The sequence below is a fragment of the Protopterus annectens genome, chromosome 11.part0 (genome assembly GCF_019279795.1).
Source record: "Protopterus annectens isolate FY-2018-M chromosome 11.part0, PAN1.0, whole genome shotgun sequence".
Classification (NCBI taxonomy): domain Eukaryota; kingdom Metazoa; phylum Chordata; order Ceratodontiformes; family Protopteridae; genus Protopterus; species Protopterus annectens.
Window position 1 is genome coordinate 422486912 of NC_056745.1, and position 27538 is coordinate 422514449.

A 27538-nucleotide genomic window follows, 5' to 3' on the forward strand; every position below is an offset into this window, starting at 1 on the left:
GAGCCTCTGCACACTGATTTGGTGGTAGATTTGGGAACCCTTTTGGGGTTGGAAGGGTGTGGAAGAAAAATCTGTATCCCTGAGACACAATGTTCAGAACCCATTGGTCCTTGGTGATGCTGGCCTAAATGCTTGAGTGAAAGGAGAGTTTTCCTCCTAGAGTTAAGTGAAGGTGGGCAGAGGGAGGGGGTGAAGGAGGTGAGTCATTGTGAGTTCTTACCATAAGGGGGTGGTTTAGAACCCCCAGGTTTTGAAGTGGATGTAGTCCACTGCTTAGATCTCTGCATTCCCTGAGGCTGCTGTCTGGGGGGGGGGGTCTGTTTCCACAGGTCCTGGGCTGGTTTACTGGGAGCAGGACAGGACCAGTGTTTGCAGGGACAATGCCTGCTGAACCTAGGGGGCTGGACCTGCAAGAAATCCTTAACTGTTTGCATACATTTTGCTTTTTCTTTCATCTTTTTCAAGACCTCTTCTGCCTTAGTGCCAAATAAGTTATCAAGGGGGCATCCAACAATTTAGATTTGACATGGTCTGGCAGGGGCTGTTCCTTAAGCTAAGCATGCCTTCTAATGACAGATCCAGTGACTGCTGCCCTGCATCAAAACCACAGTGCAAGGTGCGTTTAGTTACTTGACTTGCAGAATGCATTAACTCATGTAAATCTTTAGATTCTGCCCAAGCAGGAAAGGAAGACATTTTTTGTTTAAGGAGTTCCAAGGTATGCTGCTGAAATTGCAGCATATGAAAATGACAATTTAATGCCTTGACAGCAGTAGCAGCTGAGGTGTATACTTTTTTACCCCATCTGTCCAATGCTCGGAAATCCCTGTCTGAGGGGGTGGGATTCTTAGCAAAGGTTGCTTTAATCACTTTTGGCCCTTGAGAAATGACCTCAGGGTCAGCTGTAGGATTTTTAAAAAAAATATTTGTGTAAGTCAGGGACTCTGTAGTACCTGCCTGGTTTTTCTGGGAGCTGGAGGAAGGGCGTCAGGAGTCGAGCTGGACTCGAGGAAAACATCCTCCACAACATCTAGGACTGGGGGAATGCCCAAGGGTCTGTGTTGTGGAATTCCCAGAGTCTCTTTTTAGACTGAGGGTAGTCCTGACTCTCCCACTGAAAATGCTCCTGTAAAGTATGCAGGGTTTCCCCAAAGGAAAAATCCTCTGGGGGAGAGGCTGAAGGAATGGAATCCTCTGCATCAGAATCCTCATAAGTGGAGATGGGTTGCATGTCTTGATATTCAGATGCATCAGATTCATCTGACTCTTGTTCAGACAAAACTACAGGGGACAGATCTTTTTTCCCTTTTGGAGGGGTAGCTTGGCTTCCCCTGATCAGCAAGATAAGGTCTTCCACCATTTTAAGCATTTGAGACTGAGGCAAGGTAGCAGGCGCCTGAGAGTGGGTCGTCGGTTTCTTGGGTGTGGTTCGTACCCTGGGCCTAAGAAACTTGGTCTTTTTTTAAAGACTGGTAGTTGCGAAAGAAGATGTTGGCTTGTGTCGTGATTGGGTAGTGCAAAGGACTTCCTCGGAAGCCGGCGCCTGCTCAGTGGCTCTGGACCCATCTAAGGTAGAGATGACCGCAGGATCCTTAGTCGAAGAGTTTTGTGGCATACCAGACTCCAAAAGGGTCTCTGTAGCTGTCTGCGAATGAACAGAAGCAGGCCAAATCAGAATTCGTGGACTGCAAGCGAAAATATCTGGCTACAATAAGGGCCCGATGATGGATAGTTCTGGCATTGAACAAAGCACAGAAGTGACAACAGGGGACTTCGTGGTCTGGGTGTAAACAAGTGATGCAGTAAGAGTGGAAGTCTCGGCGTGGTATTTGCTTTCCAGAGCCGAGACATTATTAACTTTTTCTGACATTGGTTAGTGGAATAAAAAAGGATCCCCAACAGGGTACTTAGCTTTAGAAGACTGCAACTTCAATTCGATAGACGAAAACTCAGGTAGCGGCCGACCGGCACTCGTGTGAACTGCTTCTGCTTTGGCCTCCACGGCAAGAAAGACTGATGTAATGGCGTCGGCTGCCTTACTTTATACTACTGACAACCTGACTTCAGTCCTCAAGCGACAGCAAACGACGTAGAAATACTAAGTCTCTAGTGTTCAGGGCAGCCAAGGGTTACCCTGGCAGGGATAATCCAAATGTGATGACTGCAACAATGAAACACGAATAACATCTTAAGATCATTGCAGCAAAAGCCTCTGAGGTGTTCCAAGCTGATAAACACAATATTTCCTAAAACACTTTGGACCTTGCAGTAAAATTGGCCAGCCAGTTGTTAAGCAACTCGGACATTGCAAAAAATCTATCTTGCGGAAGAATCAAAGCTGAAGCCATTGTTGAAAACGTTTTGGGACTGCACTCATTGGAATGCCTCTTGCATGACCTTCAGAATCCAGGCACTTAATTTACACTATCATCAGATGCATCTAACAAGGGAGACACCCTACACTGATCGACTACATTACAGTAACCATGAAACAGTGTCAGACCACTTTGCAATTTAGCCATGATAAAGGACAAATTATTATCTCAGGGGTAAAAATTCAGAGAGGGACATTCCAGGGTGACTCTGTCACCGCTGCTATTCTGCCTTGCCCTTAACCCATTAAGCTGTCTACTTAACAGCTTACGCCATGGCTATAATCTGGCTCCTAGAAAACATCAAAGTGTAAAGACTTTTCATCTTTTCTTTGTCGATGATTTAAAGCTGTATTATAACTCATTAGATGAGGAACTGAAAGTACAACTGCAAGCTGTCAAAACTTTTTCAGATGTAAGAATGTCAATTGGTCTTGATAAATGTGAAAAAGCGACCTTTAAAGCAGGAAAACTGCAGCACCAGGATCAGTTTGGAGCAAGAATGTATTATAAAATAACTTGAGCAAGGAGGAGTATATAAATATTTGGGAATTGATGAAGGATCAACAATAAAACATGAACAAATGCGAATAAAACTTGGTAAGGAATACTTTATCCTGAAAACAGCGTTGACATCTAGGAAGAAAATCCAAGCTATAAACCCAATTCGCTCTTCCTGTCCTAACTTACAGTTTTGGAGTGACTGACTGGCCCCAAAACGTGTTGGATAGATTAGACAGGAAAACAAAAAGGATGCTTCATGCTCACCAAATGATTTATAAAAATCAGTACATACCAAGATTATATATTCCCCATTCTGAAGGAGGGATGGGCCTCCTTGAAACTGATTACAAGTATAGATCTGCAATCGTGGGACTCCACATATCTGCTGACCTCACAAGACTAAAACATAGTGAAAGTTTTGAAACAGGAGAAGAATAAATCTAAGATGACTTCTCTGTTTAATCTAGCAGAAGCATATTGGCGTCAAGCAGGAATGTAAATCAAACCAGAAATAGATAAAAATCAGGCAGCAACTGAATATGCCAAAAAAAAAAAAAAAAACAAAAGAAAGAATATAAGATGGACGAGATGAGAAGGCAAGAAATGTGGAAAATGCATAAATATAGTTGCAAGTATAGAAAACTTCTGGAAGAACATCATGTTGATCAGGAACGACTGCAGGAATTGTTAAGGAGAGGCAAATTCAAATCAAGAGATAAAAGGTCAATATTGGTGGCCCAAGATAGTGGGCTGCATACACGTTGGTTTACAAAGTCCATTGAACATGTGGGAGAAACAGACAAATGTAGGTTTTGTAAACCCGAACTGGAAGCAGTCATACACCTTCTTGCTGGTTGCGACATACTAATGGCAGAAGGACTGTATACCGAAAGGCATAAACATGTGGCAAGATTATTGCACTGTGGATTGTGCAAACATTATGGTACTGAAGTGGCTGAAAAGCACTGGAAATATGAGCCACAAAGCATCATAAAAAATGCTGAAGTTTACAATACATGGGATCATATCCATTACCAACAGTTCAAAAGATAGATGCTAGAAAACCGGATATAGTGTTCCATCAAAAGAAGACAAAAGTAGCATTGATCATTGAAATTGCCACACCCAGTGACTACAGTGTCTTGTGTACACAGAGATACAAAGTCAAAATATCAGGATTTGCAGGAAGAAACAAGAGCAATGTGGAAGAAAGATACCCAGACAGTCCCAATAGTAGTAGGAGCAATGGGTCTTATAAAAAGAATCTACAATTGTATTTAGCTGTTACCAATACATGTAACTCTGTACAAATTGCAGGAGGAGTCCTTACTGGGCACATTGCAGGTGCTGCGAAGAGCACTTTTGGCTGACATCAAAGATTGAAACAATACTTATTCCATGAACATTAATCATACTTTGACTTAGGAATGCGGTCCATTCCCATCATGGTATTAGAAACCCAAAAGATTTGGAGAAATTAAAAAAGGGAAACAACATTTTTTCCACTTGTAGTGAGGTATTTTTCCAAAGCAGAGGGGGTGATGAATGGCCTTTTGGACTTCTATGAAGACCCTGATGAATATGCCCAGTCTATATCACAACAGATTTTGATTATTATGTAAAATAAGAAGTTATGTACTCACCATAACGTTCCATCTGAGTAGGTGGCTTCATTTGTCTGCAACCTGTGGGTCTTGGATCCGATATTGGATCCGAGCCGGCAACTTGTTTCATAGCTAATGGATCCGAGCTCCTAGCTCCTCCCCTCACCCATAATCCCCTGCCAACCCTCCATGACCTCAGATCAAGTTTGCCCCTCTATAGATACCCAAAAAGGGTATTCCAATAAAACAACTCACATAGATCCATTTTGAAGGCCAGCGGGAAGGGGGGGGGGGGGTTGCAGACAAATGAAGCCACCTACTCAGATGGAACATTATGGTGAGTACATAACTTCTTAATCTGAAGTAGGGACTTCATTTGTCAGCAACCTGTGGGACAGAGTCCCCAGCTACCTGAATCTTGGGTGGCCATCATGGAATGATATTGCGGAGCACCGCAGAGCCAAAGGATGCTCTCCCTCTAGAGATTACGTCCAGTTTGTAGTGGTTAATAAAGGTATGAGATGAGGCCCAAGTGGCTGCCGAACAAATATCATCCAACGGAACTCTAGATTTGAAGGCCGCAGAAGTAGAGATGGAACGAGTGGAATGTGCGCAAACTCCTTCAGGTGCGGGTCTCCCAGAAGCTTGGTATGCTAAAAGAATACATTGGGAAATCCAGCGTGACAAGGAGATTTTTGATACTGCTTTCCCCAAATTAAATTTGGCAAAGGAAATGAACAGCTGGTCGGATTGCCTGTGACCAGCGGTTCTACGAGTATAAAAATGCAGCTGCCTATGAACATCTAATGAATGCAGCTTGTACTCTCCTTTATTCTGATATTTAGGAAAGAAGACCAGTAGATTTATGGATTGATTTATATTGGTTTCTGATGCTATTTTGGGAAGGAAGGAGGGATTGGTCCTGAGGTACACTCTGTCTGGATGAAAGATCAAGTAAGGAGGTTTCACAGAAAGGGCTTGAAGCTCCGAAACTCTTTTCGCTGAAGTAATGGCTACAAGGAATGCTGTTTTCCAGGACAAGTATTTGAGATCCACTGAAGCGGCAGGTTCAAATGGTGGAGCAGTCAGGGCTTGAACTAGTGAAAGATCCCAAGGGGGTACGGCTTCTTTTATAGGGGGTCTGAGCAAAAAGGTGCCCTTGAGAAAGGTTTTACACAATTTGGCTGACATCAAGGGCCCTGTGTCATGTCCCACATGGTAATGGGAGATGGCAGCCAATTGTACTTTGACAGTTGAGCAACTAGCGCCTTCCTGAAAAAGTCCGGTTAGGAAGTCTAGTATGTATGGAAGAGGAGCCGTAAAGGGATCTGGATTATGATGCTCCACCCAGACGGAGAAACGTTTCCATTTACTGCGGTACACTTTCCTGGTGGAAGGTTTATGCGCTGCCATGAGGATGGCTTTGACTGGTGAAGAGATACCGGGAGTCCTAACTAGGAGTGGAACTAGAGCAACCAAGCTGTCAGCTTCAGACTGTCCAGATTTGGGGTCGGCAAGCCCGACGGATGGGAGATTAGATCTGGACTGGGATCCAGAATCCAGGGGGGATTCACTAGGTGAGACCACAGGTAAGGGAACCAAATTTGCCGAGGCCAGAATGTGGCAATGAGGATCATCCTGCTCCCCAACCGCGAGGCTTTCTGTAAGAGTTGTAAGCATCAGGGGTAGAGGAGGATAGGCATAAAGTAGACCGGGCGGCCAAGCATGCACCAGACCGTCTCTTGGAGTTTCCCCTGGAGGGGAAATCAGAGTGAAGAAAATGTCGCATTTGGTGTTTGAGGGAGAGGCAAAGAGATCACAGCAGGGTTGCCCCCATATTGCGAATATCTGCTTCGCTACTAGTGGGTAGAGAGATCACTCGTATGGGGTAAGAAGGGTGCGGCTGAGTTTGTCCGCTAGGATGTTGGCCTGCCCCGGAATGTGCGTTGCAATCAGAAAGTGGTTGGTGGAAATCGCCCATTCCCACACTCTCATGGCTTCGCGGCATAGAGCGTAAGACCTGGTTCCCCCCTGTTTGTTGATGTACCAGACAACAGACATGTTGTCCGACTGAATTGCAATAGTTCCTACGGGGAGGAGATTCTGAAGTGCTTGCAACGCATACAGCACCGCTCTCATCTCCAGAACGTTGATATGCAGGGAGGTCTCTGTATCGTTCCACGTGCCCTGGACGGTCCTGCCTGAATAATGCCCCCCCCACCCGAGGCGGGAGGCATCCGTGGTCACCGTGGCGAGAGGGGGAGAGGTGCAGAAGGGTCGGCCCGTATGGAGATCCGGAGCATGAAGCCACCATAATAGGGCCCTCCTGCAAGCCTTGCTGATAGCGATGGGGTGATGGAGAGGAAAGGACAGAAAGGACCATTGTACTAGAAGGGTCCACTGCAGTACCCTCATGTTCAGACGGGCGCATGGAAGGAACGTTATCGCTGCCACCATGGAGACCAGCGCCCTCAGGACCAATTCCGTCGGTGGTGCTTCTGACTGGAGGATGGCCCGCACGTGAAGTTGCAAATTCCGTAGTCGTTCCGACGTCAGGAAGGCTCGTAGATCTCTAGTGTCTATTCTGGCTCCTATAAATTCTATGACTTGTGTCAGGGCCAGAAAAGATTTGTTGGCATTGATGGTGATGCCTAATTGGGGGGGCTAGGCGGAGAAAGAAATCTCTGGCTGAGCAAAGTAGATGCCTTGTTGGGGCGGTCAGGAGCCAGTCGTCTAGGTACGGGAAGACCTGCATTCCCTGGAGTCTCAGGTGGGCCGCTATCACTGCTAACACCTTGGTGAACACCCTGGGGGCTGTGGTGAGGCCAAAGGGAAGGACCCTGAACTGGTAGTGACTGGCTCCCAGCCGGAAGCAGAGAAACCTCCTGGATCGTCTGTCCATTAGAATGTGGTAGTACGCATCCTTGAGGTCTATAGAGCACATCCAATCGTTCTCCCTTAGAAGGGGGAGAATAGATTGAAGAGTGACCATTCAGAATTTTTCCTTGGTTACCGACAGGTTCAAACGGGACAGGTCTAGAATTGGTCTCGAGTCCCCCGTCTTTTTTGGCACCAAAAAGAACCTGGAGTAGAACCCTAATCCGAGCTGGTCTTGGGGGACAGGCTGGATGGCTCTTTTTTCTAGCAGCTGCTGAATCTCTGCGGCTGCAGCCTCCCTCTGATCGGGTGGTACATCGGGGAGGTTCTTGAATTTGGGGACATGAAGTAATGGAATTTTGTACCCTCTGGATATAATTCGAAGCACCCAGCGGTCTGTCGTGATGGACTCCCATGCTGCTATGTGCTCCGAGAAGCGCCCCCCGACTGCCTCCAGAGTGGAGCAGCCGGGCAACCCTTCAGGGCTGCTGCATGGGCCGGTCAGAGAAAGGTTCTCTGGACCCAAAGTTCCTTGGAGCCCCTCTGCCCCTGGGGCGGCGTCCTCTGCCACGGAAGGACTGGTTGTTCGGAGCGGGTTGGGAGTGTTGCGATTTCCGGAACCACATCTTCTTCTGACCCTTTTGGTTGTTCGAAAAGGATTGCTGGGGAGCAGAGAAGCGGACTCCGACGGCAGACAACGTCTTCCTGTCCTTCTCGCTCTGGACTAGTGTCTCGCGAACCATTTTGCCAAACAGGGCAGAACCATCAAAAGGGGCATTCGCAAAGGACGCTTTAAAAGGCTCCGCAAAGTCACAATGACGGAGCCAGGCCTGACGTCCCATGACTAGGCCCGCTCCGCTAGCTCTAGCGACTCCCTCGGTGGCGTGGGACAATAGCCGCACAGAGGTATTTGAAATAGATCTCAGAGTGGCCATTCGGGTGGAGTACAACTGTTTGTCCTCCGCCGACATGGACTCGGGGGGGAGGCAGCGTATTCTTTGATAAGATCCCGCTGCATCCTGATGACTTGTGCCATATAATTTAGAGACCTTACCGAAAAGGTCGCTGAACTAAAAACTCGCTTCCCTAAGCGATCCATCGAGCGGGACTCCTTGCTCGGTGGATGGACTGAGGGGCTCTCCTGAGCTAGTTCCCTCTTCGTGGCTGCCGCCATCAACATGGCATCTACGGGGGGACCCTTGCTCCAGTGTGACCGGTCTGCGGGGGGGCTCAGTATCCTGTCCGGGCATTTTGGGACTGGATCCACGGTGTCCGGGTCCTTCCACGCCCTGGTGGTAATAAGGTCCACCAGGGGGTCGGCCGGAGGGGACACCCAAGAGGTAGACGGGCCTGCTTCGAATGCCTCCAGAAACACGGACTCGTCGGAGGAAGCCTTGGGGGCAGACCACCCACCTCTGATCCTAAGCATTTCCATGATGTCTCCAAAGGAGACATCCTCAGGGGGTGATCTTGGGGAGCCTTCCCCTTCATCCAAGTCCGTGTCCTTAGTTAAGGACTCAGGGGAGTCCACGTGCCTCCTCTTGCACTTGTGCTTGTGAGGCACTTCCTCGGGGGGGCTGTCCGAGGAGGTCTCGCCAGCAACATCCTGTTCCAATGGAACAACCTGGGACATCGAAGCAGGCTGTCCCTGTGGCCGGGTGATGGAAGCCTGGCCCAGCAGAGAGGGAGTGCAGGGTGGAGCAGAGACAAGGGCCGGGGGTCCAGATGCTCTCGACAGAGCCCTCTCCACTACATCGAAGGCCGAGGGGGAACCACTCTCCCTGGGCTCCGAGAGCCGACTCCCACTCGGATCCGATGAAGGGATCGGAGCCGGCGCTGAGACCATCGGATCCGAAGGACCAGTGTGCTCCGACCTGCACACTGAATCCCTCGGATCCAAAGCTCGGCCCATGTCTCCGAGAGGTCGGATCCGACAGACTCAAGGGCAGGGTTGGATCCTAAGTACCAAGTACGGTCGGCGCCGACCCACCCCCGGCTTCGACGCTGCCCGGCTCCGAACGCTCTGAACCCGGGTAGCGGGTCGGAGAAGGAGCAATTGGAGCAAAAAAGGGTGTCAAGCTCCCCCCCAAAGGGGGGGGGGGCAAGAGCACTCCCATCTGCAGCTGGGCCTGGATGAACCTTCGCATCATCCGGTCCAAGTCTGCATCTGACATACTGAAAGTTGATCTCGATGAGGCCACCGAGGCAGGCCTGGAATGCCGCCTCGATGACCTCGATGGAGATCGGGCCTCCTACTCCTCAGGTCCTGGGGAGAAACAAGGAGATCGGAGCCGAGGAGGAGGAGACCTAGAAGCTGTGGAGGGAGAAGCCCGCTTAGCTGGCGGGGCTGAAGCGGAGGCCTCGGCCCGCCGCTTGTGGTGCTTCTCCCTCCATTTCTCCCTCCTAGCCTCCCTGTCCTCCGGCGCTTTCGCGGGAGTTTGAGTCCCGGCCAGAGGAAGGGGGGCAGGAGTGGCAATGACCACAGCCTGTGGTAGTGCCATGGGAGGAGCGGAGGCCGGAGCAGAGTCCGGGGGCAAATGTCCCGCCAGGACCAGCTTCGACCTCCGCTCTTTCAGTGCCCTGGGGTTGAACGCTGCACAAATGGTACAGCCTGAGGAGAGGTGTTCAAACCCAAGGCACCGAACGCACCGAGTGTGGCCATCAACCAAAGAGAGCTTATGGCCACACTCGGTACATTTTGAAAAAAATGGCTTTTGGGGCCTCAGCCATACTTGAGGAAAAAAAGTACTACACAAACACACAGGCCCCAAAACACAAACACCCACACACTCACTAACGACCAGCGAAGGGAGGGAAAAAACTATATAAAAAAATATAAAATACAGGGAACCTGACTCTTACACACTTTTTAAAGTTAACGATAGGAGAAAGTTGAAGAAAAATACACTTAACTGACAATACTCGCTAAGAGCTCAAAAAATCCCGCCATCCACAAGCGCGGCAAACTAGATCTGAGGTCATGGAGGGTTGGCAGGGGATTATGGGTGAGGGAAGGAGCTAGGAGCTCGGATCCATTAGCTATGAAACAAGTTGCCGGCTCGGATCCAAGACCCACAGGTTGCTGACAAATGAAGTCCCTACTTCAGATGCACTTGTTACCCAGGAACAGCATTTCAGCATATGGGGCTGATAATGCCAGTGTGAACTATGGAAAGAAATCTGGTGTGTATACCATATTAAAAGAAAAGTGCCCATCACTCCAGAAGGCTGCGTTGCCCACATTATTCGTAACACAGTCAAAAAAAGCATCAGCACAGCTACCTTATGATGTGGAAGTGTTTGTGATGAAACTTTTCAGCCATTTCTCAGGTTCTGCCTCAAAGACCAGAGGCATGAAAGACTTATTTGACCTTTGTGGCATGGAATTTGAGAGCGTCTTAAAGCATGTGCCAACAAGGTAGCTGTCACTTCTACCAGCCACTGACAGAGCAGTGAAAAATTTCCCAGTGCTGCAGTCATATTTCCTCTCCCAGGGAGAAGAGAAGACACCCCCCCCCCCCCCGCAGATATGGAAGTACTTTTCAGATACTGAGCATGGCGTGACTGCATTGCCTACACTGCCCCAGTACTATTTGCACTTTCTCAGTGTTGTTCTCATGGATTTCAATGAACATACAAGTATATTAGAAAATGCAGCACTTACTGCCATGGAAACATTTTCAGTAATGTTCTCTCTCAAGGAAGAACTATAGGCAACAGCTGAAGATGCTTTCTTTTGTGGAAAACTTAGGGCACTTATGAGCACAACAGACAGCAGTTCTTTTAATAAACCGAAGAGAGACTTCATCATGTTCTTGGAGACAGCAGTTATGTACTTAAAACAATGCTTTAATTTTACTGAAAACAACTACTTATTTACACTGTCTAAATTATTTTTAACTGAGTCCCTTGTTTTCAGTAACTTACTCAGCGTGACCACTGTCTTGAATCTGCAGGATATAGATGAAGACGGTCTTTTCCAAGACTATTTAGCAATCAAGCCCTTTCTCCAAGAATTATGTACCACAACCTTATCTCCAGCAGAAAAGTGGCTGAAGCTTTTCAGAGAAGGGCCTGAGCTGACTGCACCATATCCGGTAATTGCTAGGGTATTATCTATACCAACATCAAATGCATTTGTGGAGAGAGTTTTCTCTTTAGTGAAAAATAAATGGACAGATGTGCAAAACCGTTGTAGTGTGGACTTGTTAAAAGCTGAGCTAATTATGAATATAAATTACCGGATGAAATGTAGTGACTCTTATTCAAATAGTTTATCAAACTGGGCACTTCTTCAGACCACCAAATCAAATGCAAAGTATACATTAAAAAAAAAGTGATTTAGTCTACTTTTCTTGCAGTGTGCAGTATGTAGATTTTTTTTATTTTTTGCTTTAGCTTTAATCTGCAATAAACATACTCAATTCTACACGGTGAAAAAAATTTACTGTGCTTGTGTGCTGTGCAGTATGTAGACTTAAGTTTTCCTATTTCAGAATAGTCATGGTTAGTTTGATACATAGACTTTATGAGTTTTACTTTTTTAAATAAACATAATTGTCTGTTTAATATGAGTAGTGTGTTTTTCTGTAAAATTTACTTACTGTTACAACCGAATAATGTGTTTTTACAGTAATGCTTCACTTTTACTGTTAAAGCTTCATAACTTAAAAGGTTTGCGAGATTTCAGTGTGCTGTGATAACATCACACTGTTGTACCCATAACTGCATCTCCTTCCAACACCCCTGTGGTGATGCCAGTGTAGGGGGTGTGGCCAGTGTTATATTGTCCACACCACTATGTCCCACTTTGGCCTGCTTAAAAGGTGGCAACCCTATTCTATATTACTAAACTGAACAGCAAGTCTTTTATACTTGGCTTTTTTATCTGTATCTATGCATGCAAATAACCTTCATGCTTAGAATTTCTAAACATCTCCTGCCCTTTCAGGTCACTGATACGCATAAGAAATCACGCCCCTACCACCAGACAAAGGCAAACTAACACGTACAATTTTCACTTAGGTAAGAAGAGTCTTTGACTTTAAATCACTCACTCCTCAAACACCAAATTATTTGGCAATGTCATAGCAGCCTATTACATTAAAAAAAAAAATCCGAACAGTAGGAAGCTCCTGAAGGTTAGGACCCCCTGGACTCTTTACCATTCACAAAGTAGGTAACTTCTTATCACACACCTGTCAATTTTTGTTTCATCTCTAGAGTTAAGAACAAAGGAAAGAAATCCCCAAATTAAGGATACTTTTTAAATGCTAGTACTATTAATTATGAGCTACTCAAAAATGTTTGAGAGCAAATTGGGGTGTCCCTCCAAAATCTGGACAGTTGAGAGGTGTACACCAATATGAAATTGTCCTATATTCAGATTCCCTTGTCTTCTTCAAAACAGTTCCTCACTTTCCAGTATATCCAGCATATATATTTCATGGAGAAGAATTTAACAAGATTCAAACTTTTATATCTCAACCTTCCACCAGGCATGCAAAATAAACTAGGAAGCTTGGGAAATGAAAAAATAAGAGGTGTTCCATTGAGATACAGACATTTGCAGAGGATATAAATGTGGCTTTTAATGTAGGAAGGCTCAGATGCCACATTTAAACTGCACCTACAACTTAGAGAGACTGAGTTAAAGGGGTTCAAGATTCCTATTTGACAGCTGTTATCCTGGCACTTATACCACCATCCAAAAATATGTGCATGCTATTTTCACTGGAGTTCTGCCCTAATCCAGATTTATTTACTTAGTGTTTGTTAACTTTACAGGCAGACCAGTTAAAATTTACCCTTTTTAAGTAAAACTAACAAGTACAATGTACATATAAAAAAAATTGATATAGAAAGTACAGCTAAGATATAGAGCATGCAATGAATATATTAGGGGAAGATTACTTAGAGGGATTTTGACAAATGCACATTAGTTCAAAGACAGCACTGCAAAATCCTTAATGTCAAAAGGCCAACTGCAGCAAGACTATAGTCAAAAATGCCAAATATGAAAAACATGGAGGTAAATATGCCTGAAGCGTGATAAATTAACTATGTCAGAGTATAAAACATAGTGGAACAGAGGTCAGCAACATCAGTTTGTTACCTTGCAACACTATAAAACTTAATATTCAGTCATCTCAGAAGGCCATTTTAAATTACACCTTAACTTTCAATGACAATGTATACCTTGAATTGCTTCAAGATATTTTTATGACATTTCAGAATAAGGCCTGATTACCTTACTTTCATATAATTTTGTAAAATTTAGTACCTTTTTCAGAAAGTAGACAAAACTATTTCATCCAAAGACATGGCCATATATGAAATTATCAGCTTTCAACAGGGAATATTACTTGTAAGTGGGGACTGGAACTTGATTTGCAATAGTGAGGATGTATCTGGGGGACCTAGAAGGGAAAATATAACAAAAACAGGTAGATGTCTGAAGAAATACAAAAAAATATTTGGTATGTAAGATGCAAATTCAGTAGTGGGAACACAAGAACATGTGCATTTAATTGAAAGCTTTGACACACACCCAATAACTATTTCAGATCTTGCACCAATAAAACTAAGACAAAAATGTTGGGTAATGAAGTAAAAAATGAGGTACTAGCACTCTCCCACCTACCTGTTAAAGACAGGAATTTAAGGAATGGTAGTGGAAATCAGAGTTCATAGAGAAGAGAGACTATCTTAAGAAGCTACAGCTAGTGAGTAAGATAAAATGAAAATGGAGTTTAAAAACAGTGCAAAAATAAGAGAAAAACATATGGTTAAGAAGTAAAAGGAATTACCCAGAGGGGCTGACAAATGTTAAAGTAATGCAGAATGAGAGGAATCTCACAGAAAAAGAGATGCAAATGCATTATGCTAAACAGAAAATAAGGAAGCATCTGGATAATATGCACAAATTTAAAAATGTAGCTGTTAAAGAATTATTTTTTGATAACTCCAGACCACAAAAACTTTTAACACAACTTAGGCAAAAGAAAGTGTGAAGGGTTGTCACCAAACTCAGGATGAGGCTCAACAATAAGCTGTTAAGAAAGGAGGAGATGAGATAAAACACGTGATGTAATCTGTAGTAAAGTCTCCAGGAACATATTGTATTACTGTGGAAGTTATGAGGGAAGAATGTTATAAACATCTGGAAGGTTTGAACGGTATTTTAACAGGAGGGGAAGCATTAACATCTTGGAAGAAAGCTGTGGTAGCTTTAATACCTAAAGACAGTAAAGACCCATCAGACCTAGCTTCATAAAATCCATTTGAATTTTAAGCCATGATTATAAAGTATTTATGTATGCCTATACTAGCTAAAAATGTGGCAAAAGTGTTGCCAAAATTGATAAATTTGGATATGGATCAATGTGGTTTTGTGGAGGGAGGGCAAACATTTGACAACATTAACAGAACAATGATCATCCAGAGGACAGCAGAATGTCAGAAAACACTGCTGCTAGTGGGTTGTCATGTACAGAAACCATTTGAAAGTGTAAGCTGGGAATTCAAAAGAGTAAGCTTGGATTTTATTATTAGGGAAATTGAAGCATTAGCATTCCCTGATACAATAAGGTTAATTACGAGGAAATACGGATTGGAAGCAAGAATTAATGTAGGAAGAATCTTTTTTAAGTTGTATCTGAACATTGGAACCAGGTATGAGTGTGTCCTCTTTTCCCTTTGTTATCTGCTTTATATTTAGAGCCACTGGCAAAGAAAACAAGGGACTCAAAATTCAAGGATATAACTAGCATGGTAATAAAAACAGTTGGCTTTATTTGTAGATGATATTATTCTGTACCTGATAAATCCAGAAAAGGAATTCCAACTGTTGCGGAACATCTTCTGACAGTTTCAAGTCTTTTAGGATATAAAATTAATGAAGATAAAACAAAGACTAAAGCCATAAATTATGCACCCAATTGTTCAGCAATGCCCATATTTATGGGGACATAATATTGCAAAGTATTTAAGGAGTATGGATTATAAAGGTTTATGTTATGGCAGTTAAGAATATATGGGAAGAGACTAAACAAAATACAATACAAAAAAACTGAGAAACTGGAAGCTCTTGTTTATGGATATGGATAGTAAGACACAAGCAGTGAAAATGTTAAGTCCCTTTAGTTTTAGTTTTATATACAGATCAGGCATATTTTTGTCAACCACATGAGAAGTTGTTGTTGATTAAACAGGTGAAGGAATTTAAGAAGGGTATTCAAGAAATAAGGAGACATTGGGATCCTGAATGCAGATCCTTAAGGAAAATAATAGCAGCCATACAGAATATTAAGATTATTCATAAAGAAGCAGAACGTATTCTAAGTATTAAGCCAACACGTTAATGGAGAAAAGAGAGTTTGCCAACAGGGACGACTACAAGTCAGGGTAAAGAAAATTAGAAAGAGGGGACTGGAACTTACTGGAGAAAACTGGAAAAGGAACAAAGGTAATAAAAGCAAATAAGAGACAAAAAAGGTAATAGGAAGCAAATAACTACATACAGAGAAAAGTAACAGAGTGGGATAAGGCCAGGAAGATCTTTGGAATGCAGGCTACAGAATACCTTCCTACCAGGGACTGATAGCAGATTACAGAGAAACAGAAATGGATAGTAAAATCTTAAGTGAAAGACCTGCATATCAGAGGCCTTCCCCTCAGAATCAGGGCGATCAGAAATAGACTGACAGGCTTGAGAGTGAAGAGCCAAAACATACCTAGTCATGTGTGTCTGATAGTTAACAACCCTAAAGGCTAGATTAGCCAAAGTATACACCTTCCTACTCAGCCTCCCTATGGTTCTGCTATCCTTATCAGATGGCAGCAACTTAGTGGAAGGCAACAATTTGGAAGGCATATCAGAAGGCACTGACACCACTGAGGGAACAGCAGAGGGACACTTGTATAGAAACTTGCAGTCCTCGGGCACTTTATTAAAATCCATCAGGTTTTTTGGGAGCAGGGAGTTGAGAATCAGGAGCCTGAGAAGCAGTAGAAAAAGCATCCAGCAAGAACTGGAGGAACAGCAGATGGCCTAGGAGACTCCATTTGCAAAAGCTCATAGTACCTCTTCTAAACATCAGACACTTGATTGAGTACAGTCCCATTTGAGAAAAAAAGGACTGACAAATCTCACAAGACATATGGTTGTGAAAAATGCCTAAACAGAACAAACACTGCTCGTGACAATCTTTATGGGGAATCTGTTTCCTGCACTGGCATTTCCCCTTTCTGGATGACATGAAACTCAACAACCACATAAGGCAAACGTAAGGTAAATAAAATAAAAAAAAAAACTAATGGGGCACTTATTTGAAAGTGGTAGAAACAGAAGATGAATGGGTGTTCAGACCAATGATCGAAGATGGTGGTCGGACTGGCAGAAAAGAAGCTCTGATGATGGTACATCCAGATGTCACCTTTATGCCCTACACCATGCACAGGGAGCATACATGTAATGTATAAAACCAGTTACAACCAAAAGGCTTTGGTATACTGGTTTGACATCAGACTGGTCTTGGCAGGGATCCCTATTGTAAAGAACACTGCAACAATGATATGGAAGGACATCAAAAGTTAGACCACTTAAAACAGCAAAAATGCATTTCAACTATGTACTGGAATCACCAATGTAGGCCTAAAATCCTTCACTAAAGCACATACAGACTGTTAAAAGAAATTCAAAATCAGATCAAGAAATGAAAACACTTATCTGTGTTTCTCTGTCTTATAGATGTATTACAAGATTACAAATATTACAAGGTTCTTATGCCTTTGTACAAAACCCTTATATGGCCAGTTTTACAGTTTGCTCCTAGCTTCAGTTCTTACACTCTTAGGGATACTGCTGGAATGGAATAGGTTCAGAAACATTTTTCAAAACCAAACTGCCAATATAAGACTCAGCTAACAAGGTAATAACTGTAAGCATTAGTGATGCATTTGATCAGTTACAGATCATACAGGTTGGGGGGCCTTATATGACCTGAGAAGTGTTACAAACACATGCCCCAACAATTAATAATATGACAAACAACAATCAGTTTGTGGATGAGACAAGCACTACATAAATATTTAGAGTAAATTATTTGACTGTAGGGGTGTGGAGTAATTTACCTCTACTCATTAGGATTTGTCCATTTACTTTAAATGAACAGAGATATTTAGTTCAAAGATGTTTTCTTGACATACTTCAAAGGCAATTGGGATTGTCATGTTCTCATTTGACACCTTCAGCCATCACAGTGACACTGTAAGGAAATGATCCATGCACCGATTTTGTCACTGCCCTTCATTATCTAAAGGAATGCAAGATATTTTGCCTCTCATTATCCCACAATGTAATTAAAGTAGTATACACAGATATAGATTACCAAACTAATTAAACAAAAAAAAAAACTCCTGCTTTAAGCAGAAGTAAGTTCACTGTCTTTAAACAACAAAAATGAAGATTATTCATCCTCTGTTCTAAAAATGTAGAAACGCACAGGCAAGGGAAAACATTTATAAAATGACTGTCGTCCATGATTTCCATTCACATCCTTTCATTCTGCAGTGATTTTTAAGATAATGAATTATAAAGTGCCCATGATTTTAATGGTTATCTTTGTCTAAACAAGTATGTCCTTCAGTCAAAAATTTCTTAAAAAGAATGATTACAAGTTATCAATTTAACATATTTACAATAAATACACAGAAAGGAATAAAATCAGCACCACAAAATGTTATTACAATGTTAGGAATACACTGAATCATCAAGGTAATCTTATACAATTAACACATTGAGTCTTGGTATTTCAATAGCAACATTTCAAGGTTATCCCAACCACTAAAAGTCTTAGTATGATTTATAGATCTTATTTTGATCAATTCTTTTTAAAGTTTTACATAGTATTGCTATTAAACTTAAAAAATTATTTGAATGTAGACGAGCTCAATTTGCAATTTTTTGTAATATCTTTTCAAGCAACTGCCAAAAGACTTTAAAAAATTTTTGTTTGGCTTTTAGAGATACAGGAAATGGAATATTCCTTAGTATTACTGTTCTAGTTAAAGAACAATAATCAGAATATAACCCCCTTAAAAAAACACATTTATCTCTTCCCAATACACATTTAATTTTTCAAAGTCAATAAATGTGTCCAATCAGCTTTTACATATTTATTACATCTCCAAACTGATGAAGTTAGTGTACTAAACTTACAAGTTTTATATGGAGTAACAAACATTCTATGTATATATTTCCACATAAAGACTTTCTAGTATAAATCTGAAGAAGTTTAATAATTATATGTCTATCAAATGCGATTAAATACAGGAATAATTAATGCATCCTGATGTGAAATCCATACATCTCAAGGTATTAATTTTGAGAATATGTTAACAGAATTTAGAGGGTAAGACACTAGGCAGTTGTAAAATGTTCTTAATCCAGAGAGGCATCTATTAAGTCTATGCCTACAGTGCCAATAAGGAAAGTATATTTCTTCCTCTGTTCTGCACCTAACTCGAAAGTCACACTGCACACTGTTCTGTCTTTTTGTGAAACCTCCACGTGCTTCTTCTTAGAATCTGCTCTGTTTTTCTAAGTGCTCAAACGGATGAATATCAACACCAGCATTCAATGACTACTGGCAGAAGTGCACGGAACTAATTGGAAAACAAAGAAAGCAATGCAATGTAGTCAGAAAAAAATTCAGTACATTCTGGAACTAAGTAAGAATTTGGTTCTGCACATGCAGAAAGATTACCAAAAAAGATTCAATATTAAGCTGACAATCAGAAAGGCAGTAAAAATAAACAAATGGAAAAATGGGCACTGTAAAACAAAGTAAAATGCAGTAGTGGAAAGGGGTGTGACCACACACTACAGGTAAAGAATTTCTCAAAGTAATAGAATGTCTGCTAGAACTACTCCAAACTGAACTTAACTATGGCAGGCTATATCAAAAATAATATGACTGTTATGAGATAGCATTTGTTGGTAGTAAACTAAGAAAATTCATATTCCTAAAGTATCACAATCTACCAACCATTTTTTTTCAAATATGGTAAGATCACAAACCTGTGTGGGTTCTGAAGCCATACTTTTCCTCTGCTGGGCTGATTTTTCCATGACTTCACTTAAGGATTTTGCAAACTGGACCATAGCTTTTAACTGTGAATCCGTCAACACCCACAACAAATCATCCAGAATTAAGACCAGCTTTGATGCAACCACGTTACAGTCCTTCAGCTGTTCAGTGGAAAAAGAAATAAAAAAAATTTGTAAGAAAATATATATATATATATATATATATATATATATATATATATATATATATATATATACATATATATATATATATATATATATATATATATATACACACACACACCTTTCTAATGTTGAAGTTTCACATTTGTAAAATAATAACTTAACGTCTGAATATTCCAAAAGTTTGACATGTTAATACTCCTTCCAGAAATTACTTCACTTAACAGTATCCTCAATTTACAAATTCAAAGATCATATTGTCTATCATACGCACCTGAAATGAAAGGTAAATACTTACCAGAACAATATATTTGGTCTCTGTCTGTACACTGTAAAGAGTTTGACTGTTCAAAGGACTGCCCCTTCTCAGCAGTGATGAATCTCTCAGTAGCTAGAGCTCTTTAACTTACCCGTAATATCTCTGTCCTGGCTAGCCTCTTCAGATTGAGTGCAGCCAAAATAACTGCTGTAGTATGCTTTGCCTCAGTTGTGGAAACAATTTGCAATAAAGGAAAATTTGCAATTAGATAGCCAAATGCCAGGCCCCTGCTGCTCCTGGTCTCTGCAGATATTCAGTTTGGAGTAGAACTGTTTGGAATGTCATTTACAGTGTACAGAGATCAACAAAATTTATCATTCCTGTAAGTACATAACTTACACATTTATGTTGGGCCTGTCCATACATTGCAATTAGATGCAGCAAAATCCCTAGCAGGTCTTGGCTGGAACTAAGACAAAAAATCCTTTGAAGACAAAAACCCCGGAGAAGGTTCTAGATCTCAAAAGGACATCCAAATCATTCTTGGCAAAAGTATAATGAAGCCCATGTAGCAGCTGCACACATCATTCAGTGGCAGAGTCTTGAGAAGACAACAGACATTGCCTGGCTCCTCACAGAGTGAATTCTGCACTCACGTGGCAAAGATTTGTGACTAGACATATAACAGAAAAGGATGTAATCTGAGAACCTTTTAAAGAGAAAATTTGGTTACTTTTTGTTCTTTCGTATATACTGAAAAGAAAACATATGGATGGTCATCACTTTTAAATTCTTCAGTTCTTTCTAAATAAAATCTTAGCTGCTTACAGATGTCAGAAAAATGCAAACTGTATTCCCCATTATTCAAATATACAGGAAAACCAGAGGCACCTTTATGGACTGTTTCAGGTTAAACCGAATTATCACTTCAGGTATAATTACTGGATTAGTTCTCAGAGTAACTTGGTCCTTGTAGAGAACAATGCATGAAAATATTGAAGAATGGGAATGCAACTCAGATATTTATCTTGCTGACGTTATCCCCACCAAGAATAATGTATTCCAAGATAAAAACTTCACGTCTGGTCATATGAGCTGGCTCAAGTGGAGGCAATGCAATTCTTTCTAAAATGAAATATAGGTCACATGGGGAAGCTAGATGATAAAAACAAGAAGGACAAAATACTCCGTTCAGGAAGGCTTTAAATAATTTATGACAAACCAGAGAGGATGATGAAAAACCCTACTGAAAAAATGGATCCTGAGCTGAAGACCTCCGATGATAAGAATAAGACAGCAGACACAGGGTTGGAAAAGGGTCTAATCCTTTCTGTCCACACACCCTGAAATTTTCTACAATTTATTTCAATAAATCTTCCTGGTAGTACTTTTTTGTGAAACTGTAAGAGTTGCACTACCTTCTGAGGCATTTTCTTTCTTTGGCATTATTCCACACCTGGGAAGGTGGAACTGATGTGTTAGTCCCTGGGACATCATGTGATCACGAACATCTGGAAACAAAAAAAAAAAAGTCTGATCTGCAGGATGAGGAATGACCTCCTCTGGAAAGATGGAATTTCCTCCCACTGCCATCTGTAACCTTGCTGAAAGATTTCCAGAACACATTTGTCTGAATCAATCTATTGCCTAAGAGAAACAATGGAGATTATGACTTTCTGGAAGAAAAGAGGGCCAGGGTTGGAGCGGGTCACAAGGTCTCTTGAACAGTTAATCAGGCATATTGGACTGTCCTTGGCTTTGAGAGGTTAGAGACTTCTTTTTGGATCTCCCTAGCTATTGCTTCTTAAATATCTGGTTCCCTGAATTCAGTTGAGACTGTTTATTCTGTTTTCTGCCAAAAATGGAACAGAAAGAAAATCCCTTGGACAATTTGGAAAAGGAGGGCTAATAAATCTTACAGATTCCCTGGATCAGCTTGCCCCTTTCATCACACTTTCTGATCACCTCTGCAGCAGAGGGGCCAAACACAATCTCTATCCGAAGAAGATTTAGAATACAATTTTTATCATCATCTACATGGTTCTGAGAATGCAGCCATGCAAACAGCACCAGTGGCCATGGCCCTGGAAGAAGTATCAACAGAGTGATATACACATTGCAAAACATGAGTAGTGACCTGTGCAATAGAAAAACAAAGTTACCTAAAGCAGATTTTTCCTCACAAGCAGAAACTGCACATAAAACATTCCTTATACTTTCACAATTTGCTCAGAACAAACTTTAACATATGAACCTTGACAATTCAAAATTCTGAAAACCAAAGTTACAGAGGTGTACCTGTTCCCATACCTATCAATAACTTTCCCATCCTTATCAGAAAGGGTAAGATTGGAATTAACTAAATGCTTAGCACCAGAGGGGAAAACTGAGGCTATAGCTTCTGCAACAACTCATAACATTTTCTGAGGGACTGAGAAACGTCAGTGTTCTCTCAGTGAAAATATTGGTACATTCTAGCAACAGTCTCAGAGGAAAAAAAAACCCAATAGGGAAACAGAAACTGAACTCTCCTCAGAGTCTGAATCCGAAATCAGAGGGAAAAAAACTGACTCCATCCCTGCATCTTCCTGTTTAAATTCAGAATCCTTTCTTTTACCAGAAACTACACTAAACAAATGTTCAACAGCCTGAATTAAAACCTGAGCCAGACTAGTAACTACTCCTGCCTAAAGTAGATATATACATTGTTTTCTGTTTCTTTTTGATGGGAAAACATGGGGCCAATTATATTACCTATGGCAGCAGCTGCTTCCTCAGGGATGGACACAGCATTTTGGCATAACAGGGAAACCTTCCCTGTTCTTTCTCACAGGAACGACAAGAGTGGCTCTCCCTTGTCCGGTGAGGGGACTCCAACAGCCGCAGAGGACATGGCTAACCCACAAGTCCACAGTGGCTGTAAGTGCTACACCAGAGAGGTCGTGGCTAAAAGATGACTGATCTGAGGTTCAACAATGGTCACAGCAGTCACCCACCTGCACCTGAAACAAACTGTTAGCCTGCTGTGGTGGCAAAGGCTGTCTGCTTAACCATTTATTTTTTGTGGTTGGAAGAAGGAATGACCATGGGACCAGTAGTCCATTCCATGATCAAGCTGAAAATGGTGTCACTTTCCTCGGGCAGACAGACAGCAAATGCAGGCAAAACTACGAGTCAACAAAAGTTATTTCTTTTTACAGAAAAAAAAAAAGATAAAAAGCATTTTCAAACACTATGCCAGCCACACCAAGGAAAAATAAACGCATTTTTTTCAAAGAAAATATGTTTTCAGAAAGTTTACAGTACTTCTAAAATGACAGAAAAAAAGTGCTCCATTTAAAAGTACAGTCTCGAGGCAGTCTGTTAAAATAACACTCCTAGCTTGAAAATAACTTTCCTGAAGAGGAAACTACTAAAACATCAATAAACTTAAGAAAATGCAAGTTTTTCCCCCAGAGGGGCAAGATGTCATTCTCTTCATTTTTGCAATATTCATCCCCTAAGGAATCTCCTGTCTAGGAAAGCCCAATGTCTGGGCAGTATACCAAAGCCCTTATATCCTCCTGGTGTCATATGCTATCCATATGCTCCCCGCCCAGGCATAAGGCATAAAGGTGACATACGCACGCTGGATACTTAGAACTGAAATGCCCCAGGAGAAAGGGAAGATGCACATCAAGGAGGAAAGAGAAAACAGGGCAAGGTGGAAAATACTCCTCAGCAAAGTGTTCCCAAAAAAAAAAAAGAAATAAAGAAAAATAAGGGGGCAAGAAGGAGGGTCTAAATACAACAGTGAAGAGAAGGACATCTACTGTTATGGTAAGATTTTACACAACTGTACTATGTCCTCTCATATTACTGTTGCAGGATTCACCACCTAGGGCAGAATATCAAAGCTACTGTAAAGAATAGGAGGAGGAAGGCACAAACCCATGAAGGATAGCCCTAGCAAATCCTGCCCTGGCTCTGGAAATGACACCCAACTTGCAATGTTTAGTAAGAGTGTGGACAGAGGACCAAGTAGCAGCTTCATGGATGGATCTAGTATCTGAATCCTTGAAGAAAACTCCAAAAGAAAGAAGCTACTGCACTCATAGAATGAGTTTGAACTGAACACAATGGCTGTTTACCATTAAAAAGAAATGGTCTGAGAGATCCAGGAAGAGATGGCTTGCTTAAAAACTTGAAAACCCAATGTCCTGTAATGAAAAGAACAAAAAGCTGCTCAGACTTGTGGATATCTTTCATTTTATCAAAAAAAAAAAAAAAAAAAAAATACATCAGCTGTCTATGTACCTCCAAGGTGTGAAGACCCTTCTCACTAGCAGATTGCGGAGAAGGAAAGAAGCTGGACAGGCAGATTAAGAAATAACTCACTGACCACCTTGGACATAAAGAAGTATTCATATGCAGAGACACCCTGTCACCATGAACATTTTGAGAGAGAGGAGATGCCATCAGAGACCGAAGTTCAGATATACTCCTGGCTTAAATAAGGGCAACCAAAACAAAAAACAGTCTTCCAGGCCCAGTATTGCAAAGACGAAGTAGCAGGCTCAAAAGGAGCTTGAGTCAGTGTTTTAAAAACAGAATTAAGGTTCCAAGAGGGAGGAACAAGTTTTCTTGGGGGCCTGATATGAAGTACACCTTTAAGGATTTTTTTACCTCAAAACAAGAGGTCAATGTCGGGTTCAAAGCGACACAAGCAGAGACAGCTAACAAGTGAGCTTTAACAGAACAGTGGACCAAGCCAGCATGTAGCAGTTCACACCAGTAAAGGACCAAACAGACCCCCCCAGCCCCCCAGTGAAAGGATTCTGGTGATGCTGGAGATACCAAATAGAAAATCTTTTCCATTTAGCCATATGTGATTTTCTGATAGTGGGTTTCCTGGCCTTCTGCAGTACCCCCAAGCATGTGCTCTGCATGGGATCAAAATCCTATCACCCAAAGTGTCAAATGAAGAGTGAACACATCAGGGTGAATTGACCCTTACCTTGTGTGAGAAAATCCATCCATCTTGTGATGATTGCCCCTGGCCAGGTGAAAGAGAAGGAGGAACCAGTGCTGTCTGGGCCAAAAGAGAATCACCAGCAAGATTCTTGGAGAGATTTTACTGATCTTGTGTAAGACCCAGGGAAGAAGAGGAGGGTAAAAATACCCCCTTCCAAGAAAAAGGCATGGTCCACCTTCCAAATCAGAGGACTTGGGGCTATGGAACAAAAGCAAGGAAGTTGCATGTTCAGAGAGGAGGCAAAAAGATCCACTTTAGGAATAACCCAGAGATTTACTTTGTCTAAAAACACCTCTCTGTGAAGTATCCAGTCATGAGGATGTGCTCAGGGAGTCAGCCTCTCAAATTTGTTTTCTGAAGGAATATAAAACCACCTGAACAGTTATGTGATGGTGGAGAGCCAAATGCCAGGCCCGAACAACTAGTCTGCAAAAAAGATAAGACCTTGTTCCCCCCTGTTTGTTGATATATCACAAAACTGTGGTGTTGCCTGCAAAGATATTTAAAGGGCCTGCAGACCAAAGAGAATGGAAGGCCTAAAAAGCAATAAGCACACTCATTTCTTTTATATTGATGTGGTTTGGCCTGTGATGAAGAGACCACAGACCCTGAACCCTAAGACTGTTTGAAGAGGTCCTCATTCCAGCTCCAAAGGGTCTGTGAACAGCTCTTGAGTAAGGGTGGGGATCTGAAAAGGTAGATCCAGAATGAGGGATATCTGTTAAATCCACCAGAAAAACTCGAGTTTGAAGCAAGGAAGTAACGGGAATGGAAATTCGAGAGGATGACAATGCTGGAGTCAAACTGCCTTCAGGAACCACTGAAATTTTCTCATATGAAGCTTGGCAATGGTTGATGCCATGAACCCTTGGACTTGGAGAAATTCTCTTTCCAGAATGAACGACAGAAGCAGAGGCTGGAAATAGGTCATCAGTGACAAACCTTGGGAGAAGAAGAGAAACCAACATTGTAACTGTATGTATTCTGTACCCCAGAAACATGTGATCTCGAGATGGACTCAGACATGACTTCTTGATACTGATGGTGAATCCTAGACTGCAGAAGGAACACGGTGAAGTACAGATACTGTAAAAGCCTGACCCATGAGGCAGCCTGCAGAAGCAGGTCATCCAGATAAGGGGAATACCTGTATTCCCTAAAGCCTGCAAAAGGCTATGACAGGGGCCAGACATTTAGTGAACACACTTGGGGGGTGAATACCCTTGGGGTCACAGAAATTCCAAAGTGCAAAGCAATGAACCGAAAATGAGAGGAAGAAACAGAGAAATGCAAAAATTGCCTGAAAAGAGGGTGAATGGGAATATGAAGACATGCATCCTTTAGGTCTATGAGACCAAAAAGGCCTGTGGAGCTAATAGGGGAAACTGTACGAAAGCAGAGCACCCTGAATGAAGGAATCTTTAGAAAAGTATTTAAAAAGAAAATGTCCAGGATTGGTCTCCCAAGATCCTTCTTTTCTGGGAGCCAGAAACATTCTGGAATAAAACCCTGTTCTTCTTTGGGAGTCTGAACAGACTGAATGGTGCCTTGGTTAGTAAATCCTGGAGAACCACAGAAAAATGAGAAAGTTGGTCTGCAGGAGGTTGAGGGAGACCTGCGAAAGGGGGAAGGGATTACCTTACTATGAGGTAACTTTGACAGATGATGGACAGAACCCAGGAGTAAGTTATCTGTATCCTGACGAGGAGAGATGTAGAAAGCCCAAGCCACAGGGAAACCAGGCCAAGGGGAAGGTGAGAAAATGTCAGATGGAAGCAGGTTTGTTCTAAAAAGGGGGCTTTTAAGTTTTGGAAGTATGTGTGGGCTTACCAGAGAATATACACTTAGAAGCTCTCTTCCCCTTAGAAGGTTAACAAGGCTGTCTACACACAGAAGCAGATTTAGGAGGATTGTTTCTCCCATACTAAATTTCAGAGAAACTAAGACTTCTTTAAGATCCTGCATCACTTTACCTTTATCTTGAAGCATCTTAAACAAGTCAGCAGCAGCCATACCAAAGCGATTTTGATTGTTTAAGAGAGTATCCAGTAATTTGGCTTTAATGTCATCAGGTACAGCCTGGAGGCAAAGAGCATCTCCTCATAACTGAACCGGAAACAGAAGCTATAGATACTGCATCAGCTGCATCATAACTACATTTGACAGAGTAATAGGCAACCTGGGAAGTAGTGCTCAACAAGGAAAGAGCAGCAGTTTTGTCACCAGTCTGATAATTAATGGCCCTAAAGACCAAAGTGACATAAGTATTCTCTAGGGTCTCCAAAGCCTGACCATCTTTATCAGAAGGAAGAAGCTTGGAACAGGGCAAAAACCTGGATGGCTTATCAACAGAAAGAGAGACCACTGCAGGGTCTGGAGGAGGACACTTGCAGAAATACTTAAAGGTCTCAGGCACCTTACAGAAATGATAAGACTTCTAAGGTGCTGGAGGATGGGAGTCAAGAGCCAAAGAAGGAGATGCAAATATATCCAACAAGGCATCCAACACCAGGGAACAGCATAGGCCTTAGAAGATTCCATCTGCAAAAGCTCATAATACTTTTTCTGAATATTAGAGACTTGTAGGCAATCCCACTTACAATGCTCCATCATGTGAACTACTGTATCTCCATA

General features: G+C 42.2%; 1 protein-coding gene across 1 annotated transcript in view; it reads right to left on the reverse strand.

Moving 5' to 3' along the window:
- The window catches only part of UHRF1BP1L (UHRF1 binding protein 1 like), a 2202923-nt gene that overhangs the window by 1197361 nt on the left and 978024 nt on the right, over positions 1-27538 (reverse strand). Inside the window, exon 7 of the mRNA XM_044087916.1 lies at positions 19440-19610. Coding sequence (XP_043943851.1) covers positions 19440-19610 — 171 coding nt within the window. The remainder of the gene's footprint in view (positions 1-19439; positions 19611-27538) is intronic.